This window comes from Anabrus simplex, chromosome 1 (genome assembly GCF_040414725.1).
Source record: "Anabrus simplex isolate iqAnaSimp1 chromosome 1, ASM4041472v1, whole genome shotgun sequence".
In the NCBI taxonomy this organism is placed as follows: domain Eukaryota; kingdom Metazoa; phylum Arthropoda; class Insecta; order Orthoptera; family Tettigoniidae; genus Anabrus; species Anabrus simplex.
This window is the reverse complement of record NC_090265.1, coordinates 795508326-795524029: the sequence shown is the minus strand read 5'-3', so window position 1 is coordinate 795524029 and position 15704 is coordinate 795508326. Positions and strand designations below refer to the sequence as shown.

Here is a 15704-nt window from a genome sequence, read left to right as displayed (position 1 = left end):
ACACGGCGTGACCACGCCAAGTCAAAAAAATATAGTGCCTATCAAAGGAGGTCAATCATCTCACAAATCGAACCCGTAAAATTTTTAAATGTCCATGAACACTACCGCCAGAAATGTAGCAAGCATGTAGTCACTTTCAAAACTCTTGAAATTGCAGTTTAGGTAAGTCAGAAAATTTAGAGAAATTTTCTTGGCGGCAAAGGGAGAGATCCGAAGAGAGGGGGTAACTGCTATAAATATGAAGGGACGCCATGACGAAGTTTCCTTCTCCGGCATTTGTGATACAAAGCGGACGAAATTGTTGAGCTGCTCTGCGAAATCAAATCAACGAAAGTAGACTGAGTTCGACTGCAGATTTTAGCCATTGCGGCTAAGTCTTGACTCCATGGGGAGATAGTTTTCTTGAGAGAAATAAGTGTATCAGATAGGACGGTCAAAGTACTGAAATATTCTAATGTGATTAAGTAATTCGTGTGCCGAAATAATTATAGTCCATCGTGTGCGCCCAGCAAACAAGTGAAGGGTATTTTCTTTTTTTTATGCTTTATTCCAGGAAACCTGAAGAAACACAATGATATGTACAGCCATGAATGTAAAAATGGCTAAATAAAATGCCAGGGTCGCAGGTGAGCCCTATGACGAACAATGGTGTGACTACATAAGGTAATGTGACTTTCCATCTTACTACCTCTTATATCTCATCTCGTGATTTCTAAAAGTGTATTTGCATGGGGATATACGACGCAGTGGTCGCCCTACTAAGTTTTGTAAATGTGAGAGTACGACTAAAAGAGTCATTTGTTTTATTTTCCACTTGGATAAATTTTTTAAGTCTTGCGAGGGCCGTATAATGTTGTAAAAAGTTATTGAATAGGATTCCGAAGTGATATCACGTCCAATGTAGATCGTCATCCGTGTGAGTGTATTGCCTGTATTGTGTGATGTCGAAGTAAGATGTTCATTCGATGTAAAATTCTTCTGTCTGCAATTTGACGTTAAAAATAATAATCCATGGTTACTCATTTTCAATCGAGTGGAAGCGCGCTGTCGGGTGAGAACCTAGGGGATGAATTTGGTCACGGAGAGAAACGTTCTTTTTTAATGCCCATTTTAAACTGTGTCTGACTGACAAATAAAAGATCTAGTAGAATGTTTCAGTCATTTCTCGTAAAAATCAAGTTATTAAATACGATATCATTTATGCGAAGTTATTCATGAGTAATGCATTGTGCGATATTATACGTCGGTATTTCTAGTGAGGATTTATTCCAGTTCTTTGTCAATGATAATTGTGGAGCTGGGAAACAGAGGTTGGTTTTGTGAATCAGGTTGGACCTGTCATTGAAGCCGGGACACTGAAGCCCGAGGAGTGTTTTATATGAGTTGAGATGAGATGTGCGAATCAGGTTAGAGTCCTGTCATTGAAGCCGGGATATGATAGCCCGAGGAATATTTTATAATGTTGGGAATGGAAAGAAATTCATAGAAATCCATAGCGGTATAATTGGCGACGCGTATAATTAGTGTGGGCATCTTGAAGCATATCTGTGCATTTTGTTGGTTAGAATATCGTATTTGTTGAATCATGTCGGCAGAGTTTAAAGGGAGCATTTTGAGAAGTCAGTCATCTGTGAATAAACCAGGTGGTTCCTGTAACTGCCAAGCGAACATGGGGTGAGAGACCTAAGCGGACAGCGGGGATAATAACGGGAATAGGAGTGGAGTCGAGATTGTACTGCAATTCTCGACCAGGGAAAACGTTAAAATGCTGGATTTAGTTGAAAATTCATAGCCGGTAATGATTTAAGTATTGTGAAATACTGTAATTGGGGACGGAATGAACATTTGAAACCATGAACTTTGAGTATAAGGAACAGAGTAACCCAATTTCAGGGTTGTCCAAAATATAGAGCGATGGTCGTGATGATCGATTTGTCTGCGAGGGGTGTGCAAAATTCAGTGATGACGAGATATGACATCGTAATGATATGGCGAGTTGTTTGCTTTGTACGTAGATTATTAGGATATCCAAGTGTTAATAACGGTTAGGATTAGATTAGATTTTTAAGCATGATATCACGAGATGAGATATATATAGCTGGACATGAATGATGTAACAAATTCTTTTCCAGCCAGATAAACATCGCAATATTGAATTCACATCACAGCTGCGTAGAAAGTTGTGAAGAAACCAGAGTCCGCGGAGATAAAATTTGTTGTTTGTTAATATTTCGTTAAATCATTTAAATTTATTAAATTATTAAATTCAGTGAAACCGCATTTTGAAATAACTTTAATCAAGCGAATAACTTGGAGATGCATTCTGGAAATTTTAGTTTGTTGTCTGGGGAATATTAAAAATAAAGTAAAGATTAAAGGGACATATCCGAAGGAAATGGATTTTACTGCCACAAAGTTTGTGAGCATTGCTATTGTTGTAATTATTGAACTTTGATTGATTGAGCAGTGAATGTGCTGGGGATAGTAAAGTGGAACTTTGGTCATCAACCGATGTAACTTAATTGTGTTTAGCCTTCAGCCTAGAAACTTGGATGGTCAGGGGGTCATCAACCTCAGTGACTTAGATTAGGGCCATATGCCATTGTAGCATCCTTTCCTTGCGGTCATTATCCACAATGACTTTAAAGTAACTTAGAAGATTAGATGTCGTTCCATGACATAGACGCAGGTCACATCGATTCAATTAAGGGTCCATGCCGTAGAACCACTGTGTGGCACACACCGATTGGACGGCCTTAATTATACTCAGAGTCCAGAGTTCGTGTTACGAGGGCTGGACCATAACGAATCACTATGATGGTACATGTGGTCTCACATGGAAGCCGAATTTAAGGATTTCCAGACTTTCCTTTCTTAAATGATTAATAATTGAGATAATGGTTTCTAGTAAGATTGCCCATCAGGCAGTTACGTTAAAGTCTCACGCCAGTGTTCTGACATTTATGTAAAAATGATTGTGGTGTCCAGTGGACACAATTGACTTTGACATCGTTGACATAGTAAATTACTTCATTTCCCTGAATAAATAGGAATCTTTTAAATAGACCTTTCATTCCAGTAGATAGATTAGAATTAATGAACCCTACCTTTACCTCAGCAAGTGACGAAGAACCCGAAACGACCCAAGAGACAGATCTCATGAACTTTGCTGATAGGTAAGGAAGGTAGGTATCCCTCAATAAGGGCCTAAAGGGTTCACTATCTTATGTACGTTGCCTAGCGATAGCGACTCTATGCATTTAATCTTGGTGACAGCACGCTGGATTGTCATATCCCAATGCACGTTTTCCGATGGTTTTTCGTTCATAACTCACCAACGAAAGCGAAAATGAAAATTCCGGCTTCGAGGTGCATTCGGACCCCTTTCCATGTTCAAAATTTCAGATCTCTACGTGCTGTAGATTTTGCTGGGCATCGCTTACAGACAGACAGACAGACAGACAGACAGACACTTCCTTTTATAATATTATAGATTTATGTAATTATAATGTGGAAATATTCCATATATATGTAATTTTTAAATTACATAATCCAATCTATGGCAATGAATTGTAAGGAATTGTAAAGTTTAAACCAGCAATATGTAATATCCAAATGAATGGCTGTTCGGTATGACACTGGCCTAAAGCCAAATATACTTTTTTTTTAAATACAGTGTTTGAATTCCGTTCCGTGTGTCTAAACAGCTTCTGATGCAGTTGAATGCAGTTAATTCCCATGCAGTTAAGTGCAACTTACTTGGAATTACAGTTCCCTTATTCTCAATCATTCATCACAGATTTCTTTTTTCCACCTTGCCTCCAGTTTTCACCTTTAATCTTTGAATTCAACTACTCAACGAGCGCCTTTTAAAAGTTCACGCCACCGAAGGTAAGTACGGGACATGAATAACGTAAAATGGCATTGAAATCAGCATTTCTAACAATGAATATTTATATGACAGCTTAAGAAAGTATAAACAGAGTGATACAGCGCAATAACTCATCTTAATGAAATCACGCGAGACGGGTTCGCCTTGCTTGCTACACGGCCTTGGCTTACTACTTCAGGACCACCTTTACCAATGTCAACATCATGGTATAACTCACAAATAAACGTGGGATTCAAATACAGTATAATATTGGCTGGTTCATAGAGTACCAAAACATCGTCACTGTACATACGCAGATAACCTGATGATTCAGTTTCTGAGAAGAACATAGCTACACGCGAAGGAAGGGTTGGATAATATGAACGCGATTATTCAATAAGTGTAATAAATGCGTATTTCTACCAACTCCTACCAACGCACACTATGCTTTACGCACAGATTAATTTACACATAGTTCCAACAATAGTCTTTTTTATATCAAGATATCTTCCTCGGTGTAGAATAAATCAGTGTGAAGCGAGTCGGGCTGAGTGGCTCAGACGGTTAAGGCGCTGGCTTTTTGAGCCCAAGTTGGCAGTTCGATCCTGGCTCAGGCCGGTGGTATCTGAAGGTACTCACATACATCAGCTTCGTAATCAGCCCCGTATCGGCATATTTACCGCCACGTAAAATAACTCCTCGGGGCAAAATTCTAGTATCTCGGAGTCAAAAGTAGTTTATTATTATTATTATTATTATTATTATTATTATTATTATTATTATTATTATTATTATTATTATTATTACGTAATGTCGATGAAGTACAGCGAGCCGTAATATTCTAGCATTCCTCGCTTCACAATAATAATAATAATAATATTGTTTTTATTTTATTTATTTCAAAAGAGGCACCTGAGCCAAGGCTCATAATGGTGCAGTACAAATAATTACATTTGGCAACAAAGATGAGATTTGAGAACATCAGCTTCTAGGACAAAAATATAATATACTGTACAATGAATAATTATAATATTAATTACATTTGGCAACAAAGATGAGATTTTAGAACATCAGCTTCTAGGACAAAAGTATAATATACTGTACAATGAAGAGTAATAAAAATAATATTAAGGTATCCTAGTGATAGAAACCAAATATGAACAGCAGTGATATAGTATACTAAATCAGTACTCTATAGGCTTGGCATTTTTACTTTTAGAAAATTAACAAGCTTGGTTTTAAAGATGGGTAAGTTAGCGGCTTCTCGAATATGCTCATATAATATAATATAATAACAATAATATATTTTAAAAGACGCCAGTTTGTCGGAATTTTGTCCACAGGAGCTATCCAACGAGTTGGAGACCAACAACACGTAGCTGGCACGTTTAAACCCCTCAAATGCCATCGACTTGATCTGAGATTGAACACAATATCTTGGGAACAGAAGGACACCGACTAACCGATTGGGTTAGTGATGTTGGCAGTCATCTTTACCCCCAGCAGTACCTCCACATGACGACGAGAGATCAACTTAAACGAACGATAGTTGAGTGAGGCCTGATAGTATCGCGTAAGCTGTTAACAGCACCTTGGATCGTTCTCTTTTAATATTTTGAGCGCTAATGTGCCCTGTAGGTGCAAAGAGATCACGCAATGCACTTCAACGGAAAATGTGATTTTTTTTTTACAACTGGCTTTGCATCGCACCGATACAGATAGGTCTTATGGCGACAATGGTATAGGAAAGGGTAGGAGTGGGAAGAAAGCGGGCGTGGCCTTAATTAAGGTACAGTCCCAGCATTTGCCTGGAGTGAAAATGGGAAACAACGGAAAACCATCTTCCGGGTTTCCAACAGTCGGGGTCCGAACCCACTATCTCCCGAATGCAAGCCGCGCGCCCCTAACCGCAACTTGGTCCTTTCCAAATTGTGGGAGGATATTTACTTGGTGCTACTGTAGTAATGAAAGAAAGCATGCAACGCCTGCAAGACTATGAGAAAGCTGTTAGCTGTACACACTCCTCTCATGCAGTGGTTGTGCTGATACTATCAACAAGACAAAGTAGTCTCGCCAACAAATAACATGCCCAAGGAGTACAATGTAAACTTATAACGTAATGGAAGAAAAGATTTCATTCCATTGCGCAAAGCCATCGACATCTCGCCGGAGGCTATTTCTCCTCATCTGTAATTGCGGGAGAAACGAAACAGTAAACTCAAGTCGTCCTGAAGAATGTACAGCTACATTTAGGAAAACATTTACTGTAATGTGTTCATTAATCACCTGTACTTAATTAGTAAGATAAATATTGAAAACATTTAAGCTTAGGCTTTTTCAATCATTAAATTACCAGCGTTTCACCCCGGTGTAGCAATGGGCTCATCAGTTGGAATGCTACACCTTTCCAAGACGCTGGCGGCTAGTGTGCCGTTGAGACACCACTACAACGACAATGCAGTGACGGTGTACTAGGGGAAGCATGTGCCTCCACTTGTGTAAATGCCTGCATTTGGCCAGTATAAAAAAAAAAAGTTTCCTAGAAGGAAACCGTAATTTCATCGATAGCAAATGTTAAAAACATTTAAACTCTTATTAAAGTCTTCAGGCTTTTCAATATACAAACAAACTCTATTTTACGACATCACTTTAATTATAATCCTTATTATAGTAACGTTTTAGAAGAAGGATACAGTAGATACAGTAGTATAACAAGAAACATACCTCGGTTAACACCTTTGGAAAAAATCCGTTAGTCTCTTTTGTTTGCTACTGTTACCCTCTCCTCCCTTCACGTTGAAACTTCTCGTCAATACCACGTAACCGAGATTCGTAAATGGAGCTTGTCATCTGCGACTTCGGGGGCTGTTTTCGTACGTGACTGATGATTAATTCACACCCAAGAAACAACGAGGCTTCGCCGATTTTCCGATTACTGAAAGTTTTAGTTCTTCAGTTCCCGTCATATTAGCTCCCAGCATCACTGTAACCCTTTCTTTACTTGTTAACTGTTCCTCACAAACCACAAATGTACTGCACAGTTAATGTTGCACAAAATTCGAGTTACAGTGTATTTTTTTGTTTCAATGGAGGAAATGTTTCCTTCGAGAAATCGAGAAATTCGAGTAACCAAATTTCGAGTAATAGAGAAATAAATACGCGTAAAGAATTGGACAAACGGTCGGGAAATTTAAGTTACTACGAGATACTGAAAATTCGAAAAATGGAGGTTCGAGATATCGAGGTTCGACTGTACATCACATGAACACCTTAGAACTCCTACTTGGAAAAGAACATCACGGTCTAAACAGTGAGGGTAGACAAGTAATAGCAGACGTAGAAGCCTGCTGTGATGCAAAAAAGAAAAAGAAAATAAACAGTTGCTCTTCCCCTCAGTAAGTCGATTGAACGATCTGTCGCATATACGTAAAAAGCTGTTTCTACATTCCTGCCACTCCACGCACCCCTAGTAAAAAGAGGTAGGCCACTTTATTTCATTATGATTGATATTATTATTGATAATAAAGAAAAATGTCAAAACAAGACATGATAAGTGCGTGTGTGAGGTCACTGTGGGCTTTATAGAATAAAGATTTGGAAAATTCATATCAATCGCATTATCGATTCAATTCATATTTAAGTTCCATTGAGTTGGCAGTTCTACTGGAAGAGTTGAGTTCCCTCCTTGCCCCCTCGCATCCGTAAAACGAAGTCTCACTAAAACTTTCGCGGATAGTATCTAAAGGGGGAGGAGTACTAGTTGACGTCATAACCAGCAGCAATCTACAGTTTAATCTACCTTAAGGCCACATGTCGGTTATTTTCCATTCAAGCGAGCAGTATGTTAACCGTAACAGAGCAACTTGTCAACTGTTTTCTAAAGAACCACTCGACACGTGCTGTAACGATCCAAAGCAAGATCGCCTACCTTAGAAGACAAACCTTTCAACGTAGACTTGCGCTCCTCGATAACGGATACATAGGAAGGAAAATGCTAAGACGCTTTTAGTGTTTGGGTAGAACGCGCATATCGCCGAGATTGGTGTGCTGGCCTTCGTTCTCTGGGATTCCGGATTCGATTCCCGGCAGTGTCGGGAATGTTAACCATAATTGGTTAATTCCGCTGGCACGGGGGCTGGGTGTATGTGTCATCTTCATCATCATTTCATTCTCATCACGACGCGCAGGTCGCCTACGGGAGTCAAATCAAAAGACATGCATCTGGCGAGCCGAACTTGTCCTCAGACACTCTCGGCACTAAAAGTCATACACTATTTTATCTAATCAGCGAAGACAGATGGTTGTCCAGTTGTACTTCCTCTTAAAGCAATAATGGCGACCACATATACTTCTCCAATTCTGTAAATAAACAAAGAAGTTCACACGCAACAGTAACAGATTATAGTAAGCCTGCAGTTATCTTGATCGTTAGCATTTATTCACATCTACAAAAAAAACCTATCTAGGACCTCACAGCTTGTGACCATGGTCTTCAGACTTCCACCTACTTGTGCCAAAATCCTCTCTTGTACTGCCCTTCGTCAACTGTTGCTTTCTTCATGCCTCGCCGGTATTAGGTTTGCGACCCTACGAAGTCTTTCATTTCTCTGGCATTTTTTCGGCGGATGCAAAGTGGCCGCGTCTTGCCCGTAGTCCAACAGCTCTGCACTACCGCCGGTCAACCGAGCAGAGGAGGGGTGGCTCTAGGCCTCTGTATTCGGGAGACGGAGAGGGGCTGGTCTCTAATGTCGGCTGTCTTCAGAATGGTTGTCGTGGTATTCCATTCTCCTGCACTAAGGCGAATACCGGGACAGTTCCTAGCATAAGCTACGGCCGTCAACCCTCTCACCTTCTCCACACATCTTCTCCGATAAAAATCTCCCTCAGGGAAGAATGAAAACATTTAATAGTAGCAGTAATAGCGTAACGTTTAATTTTATATGATCATTTTCAAGAGCCTCCGTGGCTCAAGCGGCAGACCCGGTCGAATGACTGAAAACAGGCTGTGGATTTTTTTCACTTCATTTACGAATGATCGGACTTCTCCGCTCCTTGTATTCTTGTTAATCACCGCTATAAGAAGAGCATGCAGTATATAGGCTCACATACATACAAATATACATACATTGAAATGAAATGGCGTATGGCTTTTAGTGCCGGGAGTGTCTGAGGACATGTTCGGCTCGCCAGATGCAGGTCTTTTAATTTGAACCCCTTGGGCGACCTGTGCGTCGTGATGAGGATGAAATGATGATGAAGACGGCACATACACCCAGCCCCCGTGCTAGCGGAATTAACCAATTATGGTTAAAATTCCCGACCGTGTCGAGAATCGAATCCGGGACTCCTGTGACCAAAGGCCAGCACGCCAATCATTCAGCCATTGAGCCGGAGCATACATACTGTACTTTTTCACGGTATCAAAGAAAAATCACCAACCCTACTAGCTTCACCAACACCGTGCATAACACTGACAACAAATCAATGTTTTTTTCCTCTACCAAAATGACAACGCGTCCGGGAGATGGTGCGTTCGAATCCCACTGTCGGCATCCCTAAAGATGGTTTTCCGTGTTTTCCCATTTTTACACCAGGCAAATCCTGGGGCTGTACTTTAATTAAGGCCAAGGTCGCTTCCTTCCCATTCCCAGGCATTTCCTGTCCCATTGTCGCCATAAGACCTATCTGTGAGGGTGCGACGTAAAGCAAACTGTAAAAAGAAATGACAATGTTAATTATCAGAAATCAGAAATCAGCTGGGGATCTGCCGAGAAGTCATGGGATCTACTGTCAATTCATTATGAGTATGAACGAAGATTAGGATGGCACAATGTATGACTCATCGCCGTTCGAAGTTGTACAATCTAGCAGGTTATTCGTGATTAATTAATCAAGAAAGAAGGTTTAAAAGTGAAAAGTAATATATTTAATCAAAATCACACAGAACTATTTTACCCTCCCCTTCTTGTATGTGTCAACACTAGTCAAGCAGATTTCCAAATATGATGAGTAATTGCATACCATTGACCAACTGACATAGTTCACGTGGAAGAACATCAAGACAACATGGCTAGCTGCAGCACATTTCGCTAGCAACCACCACCCGAGCATGACTTCACCATAGACATGTTTATATTTTCGGTAGAAAAGGGGCGGGATGTATACAGTGACAACTGTTCGTCATTACATTGTCGTACATTCTGAAATGGATAGCGTTCAAAACTAAACAATATGGTTGTGATTTCGTAGAGCCACGTGTTGGCAATTCGAGGTCAATAAATCTGAACAAGGTCGTGACTAGCACTGAAAACAAGCCATCACTGAAAAGGCGGGGGGGGGGGGGGTTTGTAACCTGTATAATTTTATACTTAAACAGGCATGTTAACCCTCTGATATAGATCATTATTATACAGCTTGAATGCGATTATTTCCTTTCCCCTTCTGGTTATTCTGGTTATCCGTGTTGGAACAACACTGGATTTACAATCTATATTCCTAATTATGATTCTTATGTTATAATGCACTTCCGTAAGCTGGCAGTCATAAAGAAAAAATATTCATGTTCTAATAATAATAATAATAATAATAATAATGTTATTGCCTTTACGTCCCACTAACTACTTTTACGGTTTTCGGAGACGCCGAGGTGCCGAAATTTAGTCCCACAAGAGTTCTTTTACGCGCCAGTAAATCTACCGACACGAGGATGACGTATTTAAGCACCTTCAAATACCACCAGGATCCAAAATAGTGAAACAATATGAATATGTCCGACTTTATACCGCAACATACATACAAAGCTATTATTTTCACGCTGTCAAAGGAAAACCACCGCACTACTGACTCCAGTTCCACTCTTCTTCTGCTGCTTTTCCCCACACCTGTGGGGTCGCGAGTGCGCACTGTGTCGTACATTTGGATTTGGCCCTGTTTTACGGCCGGATACCCTTCCTGACGCCAACCCTATGTGGAGGGATGTAATCACTATTGCGTGTTTCTGTGGTGGTCGGTGATGTAGTGTGTTGTCTGAATATGAAAAGATTTGGAACAAACACAAAAAATCAGTCCCCGAGCCAAAATAATTAATCATACACGATTAAAATTCCTGACCCGGCCGGGAATCGAACCCAGGCCCTCTGAACCGAAAGCCTGAACGCTGACCATTCAGCCAAGGCGAAGGACTGACTCCAGCACTACTATTATCATAAATATTGTTTTACGCATTAACCTTACACTATTACACAACGAACTGCCTGATCTTTCACCTTGCTTGTATCATCTGCAGTAATGAAAAATGAAAATCCACAGCCTGTTTCCAGTCATTCGACCGGGTCAGGAATGGAATGAATGAAACCCCATCTAGCGGCGAGGATAGGAATTGTGCCGGCTGCCGAAGCCTGTCGCACTCCTCTGGGGCAATGATTAATGAATGGCAGATGAAATGAAATGATATTGGAGAGTGTTGCTGGAATGAAAGATGACAGGTAAAACCAGAATACCCGGAGTAAAACCTGTCCGGCCTCCACTGTGTCCAGCACAAATCTCACATGAAGTGACCGGGATTTGAACCACGGAACCCAGCGGAAAGAGACCGGTTCTAGTTTTTGTAATACGTGGTATATAATGCACACTTTTTGTTGATAGGATCTGGAGCAATAAAGTCATCTAACTCTAACTAACCAATCGACCGTAGCTGAATGTCCTTCGGATAATAACAACCACTGTTGCTCCCTGCGAACATAATATTCATCTATAAAATCTAAATAGAAATAAATCCACAGTGACAGTATTACCGAACCAAACCTCATGACACAAGAGGTAATGGATGAACTAACGATGATTCGAAATGAGAAAGGGCAGTCAAAATGTAGTCGAAATAAAGTGAAGTTGTAAACAAACAAAACAAGACCTAAAAGAAGGACCAATAAGCAAAAAGGCCCAAAAAGAGGTCAAGAAAGGACAAATAAAACCCACTATTTTCTGGTCTAGAATGACCCAGAATTAGTGATGGGATAATCGAATACAAAATAATAGCTTATTCGATTATTTAATTTTATTCGATTATTTTTCCATTATTCATTCGAATGAGTGAGGCAACCGAATAGTGAATTTTTACATTCGATTATCTTTTCTATTATTCATTCGGAACTGCATTCGAATGAATGAGGCAATTGAATAGTGAATGCTTTCTAAATAATCGAATGAAAAGCTGTTATTAAGACAGTTATTTCACTCATTTAGTTTCAACATTTGGAGATACGTTTGGAAAAAGGCGTATTTCTATTTTTCATTAAAGTTCATCTATTCGCTTATTTCAATCGATTATGCATCCGACACACTTAAACCAGAAAACTGATTCATGAGGCATCCGAATATTGTATGCGATACAAGTGAATGATATTTGAAACTCATTCCATTATTTTATTCTATTATTTATTCGATTATTTGAATAATCGGATGGAGATTATTCTAATATTAAAAGTATTCGATTATGCCATCACTACAACTGAATGATATTTGAAACTCATTCGATTATTGAACTAATCGGATGGAGGTTATTCGATTATTAAAAGTATTCGATTATACCATCACTATGTTGGGCCTCGCCTTCGAACACTCGAGGATAAAAGGATTTTTGCTCTCAACTTCCGAAGCCTGCTCATAACTATTGAATCCGTTAATGTAAGGATTAAGAGGGAACAGTGAAAACAAATATAATCACACCAAGAAGTCGTTAGGTAATTACATCCTGTTGTCAAACAACACTGTAGACAAAGAACAGGCTACTGTTCAGATAGCTATTAGCTAATACAGCAGGCGTCATAACTCACATTTCATCATACGTTTGTAACAAGAACGAGTTTGAACCTATCCAGTTCCTTTAACGTCGGATTTACCGCTATGGTGTTGTCTGACAGAACGCAAGTTGCTAGAACAACAACCTGTTGAGTAAGCGAGTAACAACTTACGGCCAGGTGCCGGATCGCTTGCGCCGTCGCGGTTCTTGCTGCTCTTCCTCATCCTCCTGTTGATAGACCGCTGCAGAAGGCAGGTGGAAACGAACCACCTCTCCTCTCAAGCGCGCCAAATCCACGTCCGAGCCCGCACGCCACACCATAGCTACACTGTGGTGTCGCAGCTATCGCTAGCTACAGTATATTGCAGTATGTGGCCATGAATCTCTCCCCGCCCGCTTGCCAACCTGCCCCACTCCACTCTCATGTCCACAAAACAAACCTACGGCCGCCGGCATGCCTACCGTTGCATAACACTGGCACCTTTCCAGTCGCAAACACACATTTCAATAGTAGTTCTTTCTTTCACTCTGTTTCAGTTGCCCCTTCTTGCCCAAGGTGACGGCTGTGAAATCGGCTCCACATACATACAAACAAACAAAAACCTATATATATATTTGCTTGTACATTGCTCAGAATTTTAAAAGAACGGTATTTCTATATCGGTCGTGTCCACAGTAACAATGAAATGCACTTTTTAATTGTCTGTCTGTCTACCTGTCTGTAGGCCTATGTATGTATGTATGTATGTATGTATGTACGAGATCACGAGAAAATGGCTGAAGAGAATTTAATGAAAATTGGTATGTAAAGTCGGGGAATAACGCACTACAATCTAGGCTATAAACAGTTTCATTCACGCTGAGTGAAATGGTAGTTTAGGGGAAGGGCTAAAATGTAATTCTCAAGTATGTATTTCATTTGCAATTCTACTGATAAATACTACATAACATATTCGTTTATAGGAAGGAGAGTTAGGGATTGGAATAATTTACCAAGGGAAATGTTTAATAAATTTTAATTTCTTTGGAATCATTTCAGAAAAGGCTAGGAAAACAACAAATAGGGAATCTGCCACTTGGAAGAAAGGAGACGAGCTGCTGGACTAAATGGTATGTTCCAACCAGTCAGTGGGGAGATGGCGTGGAATGAAATTAGTAGACAAATAAGTGTGAGTGGTGTGTTTAAAAGTAGGAAAGACCACAATATGAAGATAAAGCTGGAATTCAAGAAGACAAATTGGGGCAAATATTCGTTTATAGGAAGGGGAGTTAGTGACTGGAATAACTTACCAAGGGGGATGTTCAATAAATTTGCAATTTATTTGCAATCATCTAAGAAAAGGCTAGGAAAATAACATATAGGGAATCTGCCACATGGACGACTGCCCCAAATGTAGAACAAGTTATACAGAATTAAATTTCCGATCATTTATGTCTTATACAGTTTTACCATACCGGCTACCATAAAAGAGATATTCATGAATTTCGATTTTTGTTGCTAATTCCATATGAACGTTGACCACAAGAAAATGAGTAAACAGAATTTAATAAAAATCGGTATGTAAAGTCTGGGAATAAGGTACTATATTTTTTTAAATACCTACCTTATTGTTCCTATGTAAAAGTATTACAGTACATAACGAAAGTTATAGATTTACTTCACCAGATATAATAGAATTCATTAAATAAGTGGCTTAATCCATGTCATCGCCGAGCATCGCTAACATGGAAATATTGTTTATTCGTATTAACTGGTGATGGTTATTGTCGTGATGTGCGGTGACTGACTTAAGAAATGGAATCTTTCTCCCAATGTTAAGAAGTGCAACATAATCTCCTTTCCATTGCTAAAGCAACGAATGAACACTGCCTATACCATCCAGGGAAATGCATTGCAATCGGCTTCTCAGGTAAGAGACCTAGGTGTTATAATAGACTGTAAACTAACATTCTCTGCTCATATTCAGTCTATAAAATATCGTGCTATGCGTACCCTAGGCATTCTTTACAGGTTCACTGAAATTAATGATATTAACGCCTTAAAATTAGACTTTGTCTCGTATGTTCTCCCCATTATTGACTTTTATTCCCCTATTTGGTCCTCTTCTGCTATCACAAACATATATCAACTAAATAGTATTATTAAGCTTTCGCTTTCATTGTTAAGACGTCCGGCTCCACGGCCCCATGGCTAAATGGTTAGCGTGCTGGCCTTTGGCCACAGGTATCCCGGGTTCGATTCCCGGCAGGGTCGGGAATTTTAACCTTAATTGGTTAATTTCGCTGGCACTGGGGCTGGGTGTATGTGCCGTATTCATCATCATTTCATCCTCATCACGACGTGCAGGTCGTCTACGAGGGGTCACATCAAAAGACCTGGGTCTGGCGAGCCGAACTTGTCTTCGGACACTCCCGGCACTAAAAGCCATACGCCATTCCATTTTTTCATTGTTAAGACTCGCAATGCTGTTTTTAAGAACAAAACCAAACCTGACATTTTGAACCATCTGGGTATACTTGACCTGAACAGCCGTTTACAGTTCTCCGATCTATGTTACCTTCATAAAATAATCAATGGCTACACCAAATGTAATACTCTTCCGGCGTACTTCCTACGCACGTCCGTCCTCGCCCTACACGCAACCGGCGTACTCATCATGTGTCCCGTTCGCGTCTAACCTTACAACAACGCTCTATCTTTCACCGTCTCCCTGCTCTTGGTAACTCACTACCCGATATCGACATATTCACACCTTTTGCATCGTTCAAACAAAAAATTAAAATATTCCTTTGAAGTCTTCTCCAGGTTTCCATTTTCTTCCGTCCCTCCAACCCTCGACCTTTCTTCTTTCTAATTTTGCTAACCGACACTTGCCAGTTATCGTTGCCATTGTTGTTACATTGTTAATGTTAATAATTGTTAATTTATTGTTGATACAATATTCTTGTTTATTCTTGTTATATTTTATACTTACTTAAATTACTGTTAGTATAAAATGGCCCTCCATAGGCTGTATTTAATTAATTAAGTCATTA

General features: G+C 39.8%; 1 protein-coding gene across 5 annotated transcripts in view; it reads right to left on the bottom strand.

Annotated features, from left to right (window-relative positions):
* The window catches only part of LOC136857542 (NAD kinase), a 933739-nt gene that overhangs the window by 245575 nt on the left and 672460 nt on the right, over window positions 1–15704 (bottom strand). Inside the window, exon 1 of one of the 5 annotated variants that reach the window (XM_067136274.2) lies at window positions 12841–13023. The exons of the other annotated variants lie outside the window; for them this stretch is intronic. Coding sequence (XP_066992375.2) covers window positions 12841–12989 — 149 coding nt within the window. The 5' untranslated portion in view covers window positions 12990–13023. Of the gene's footprint in view, window positions 1–12840; window positions 13024–15704 lie in introns of those variants that run through there. 5 annotated transcript variants of the gene reach the window in all.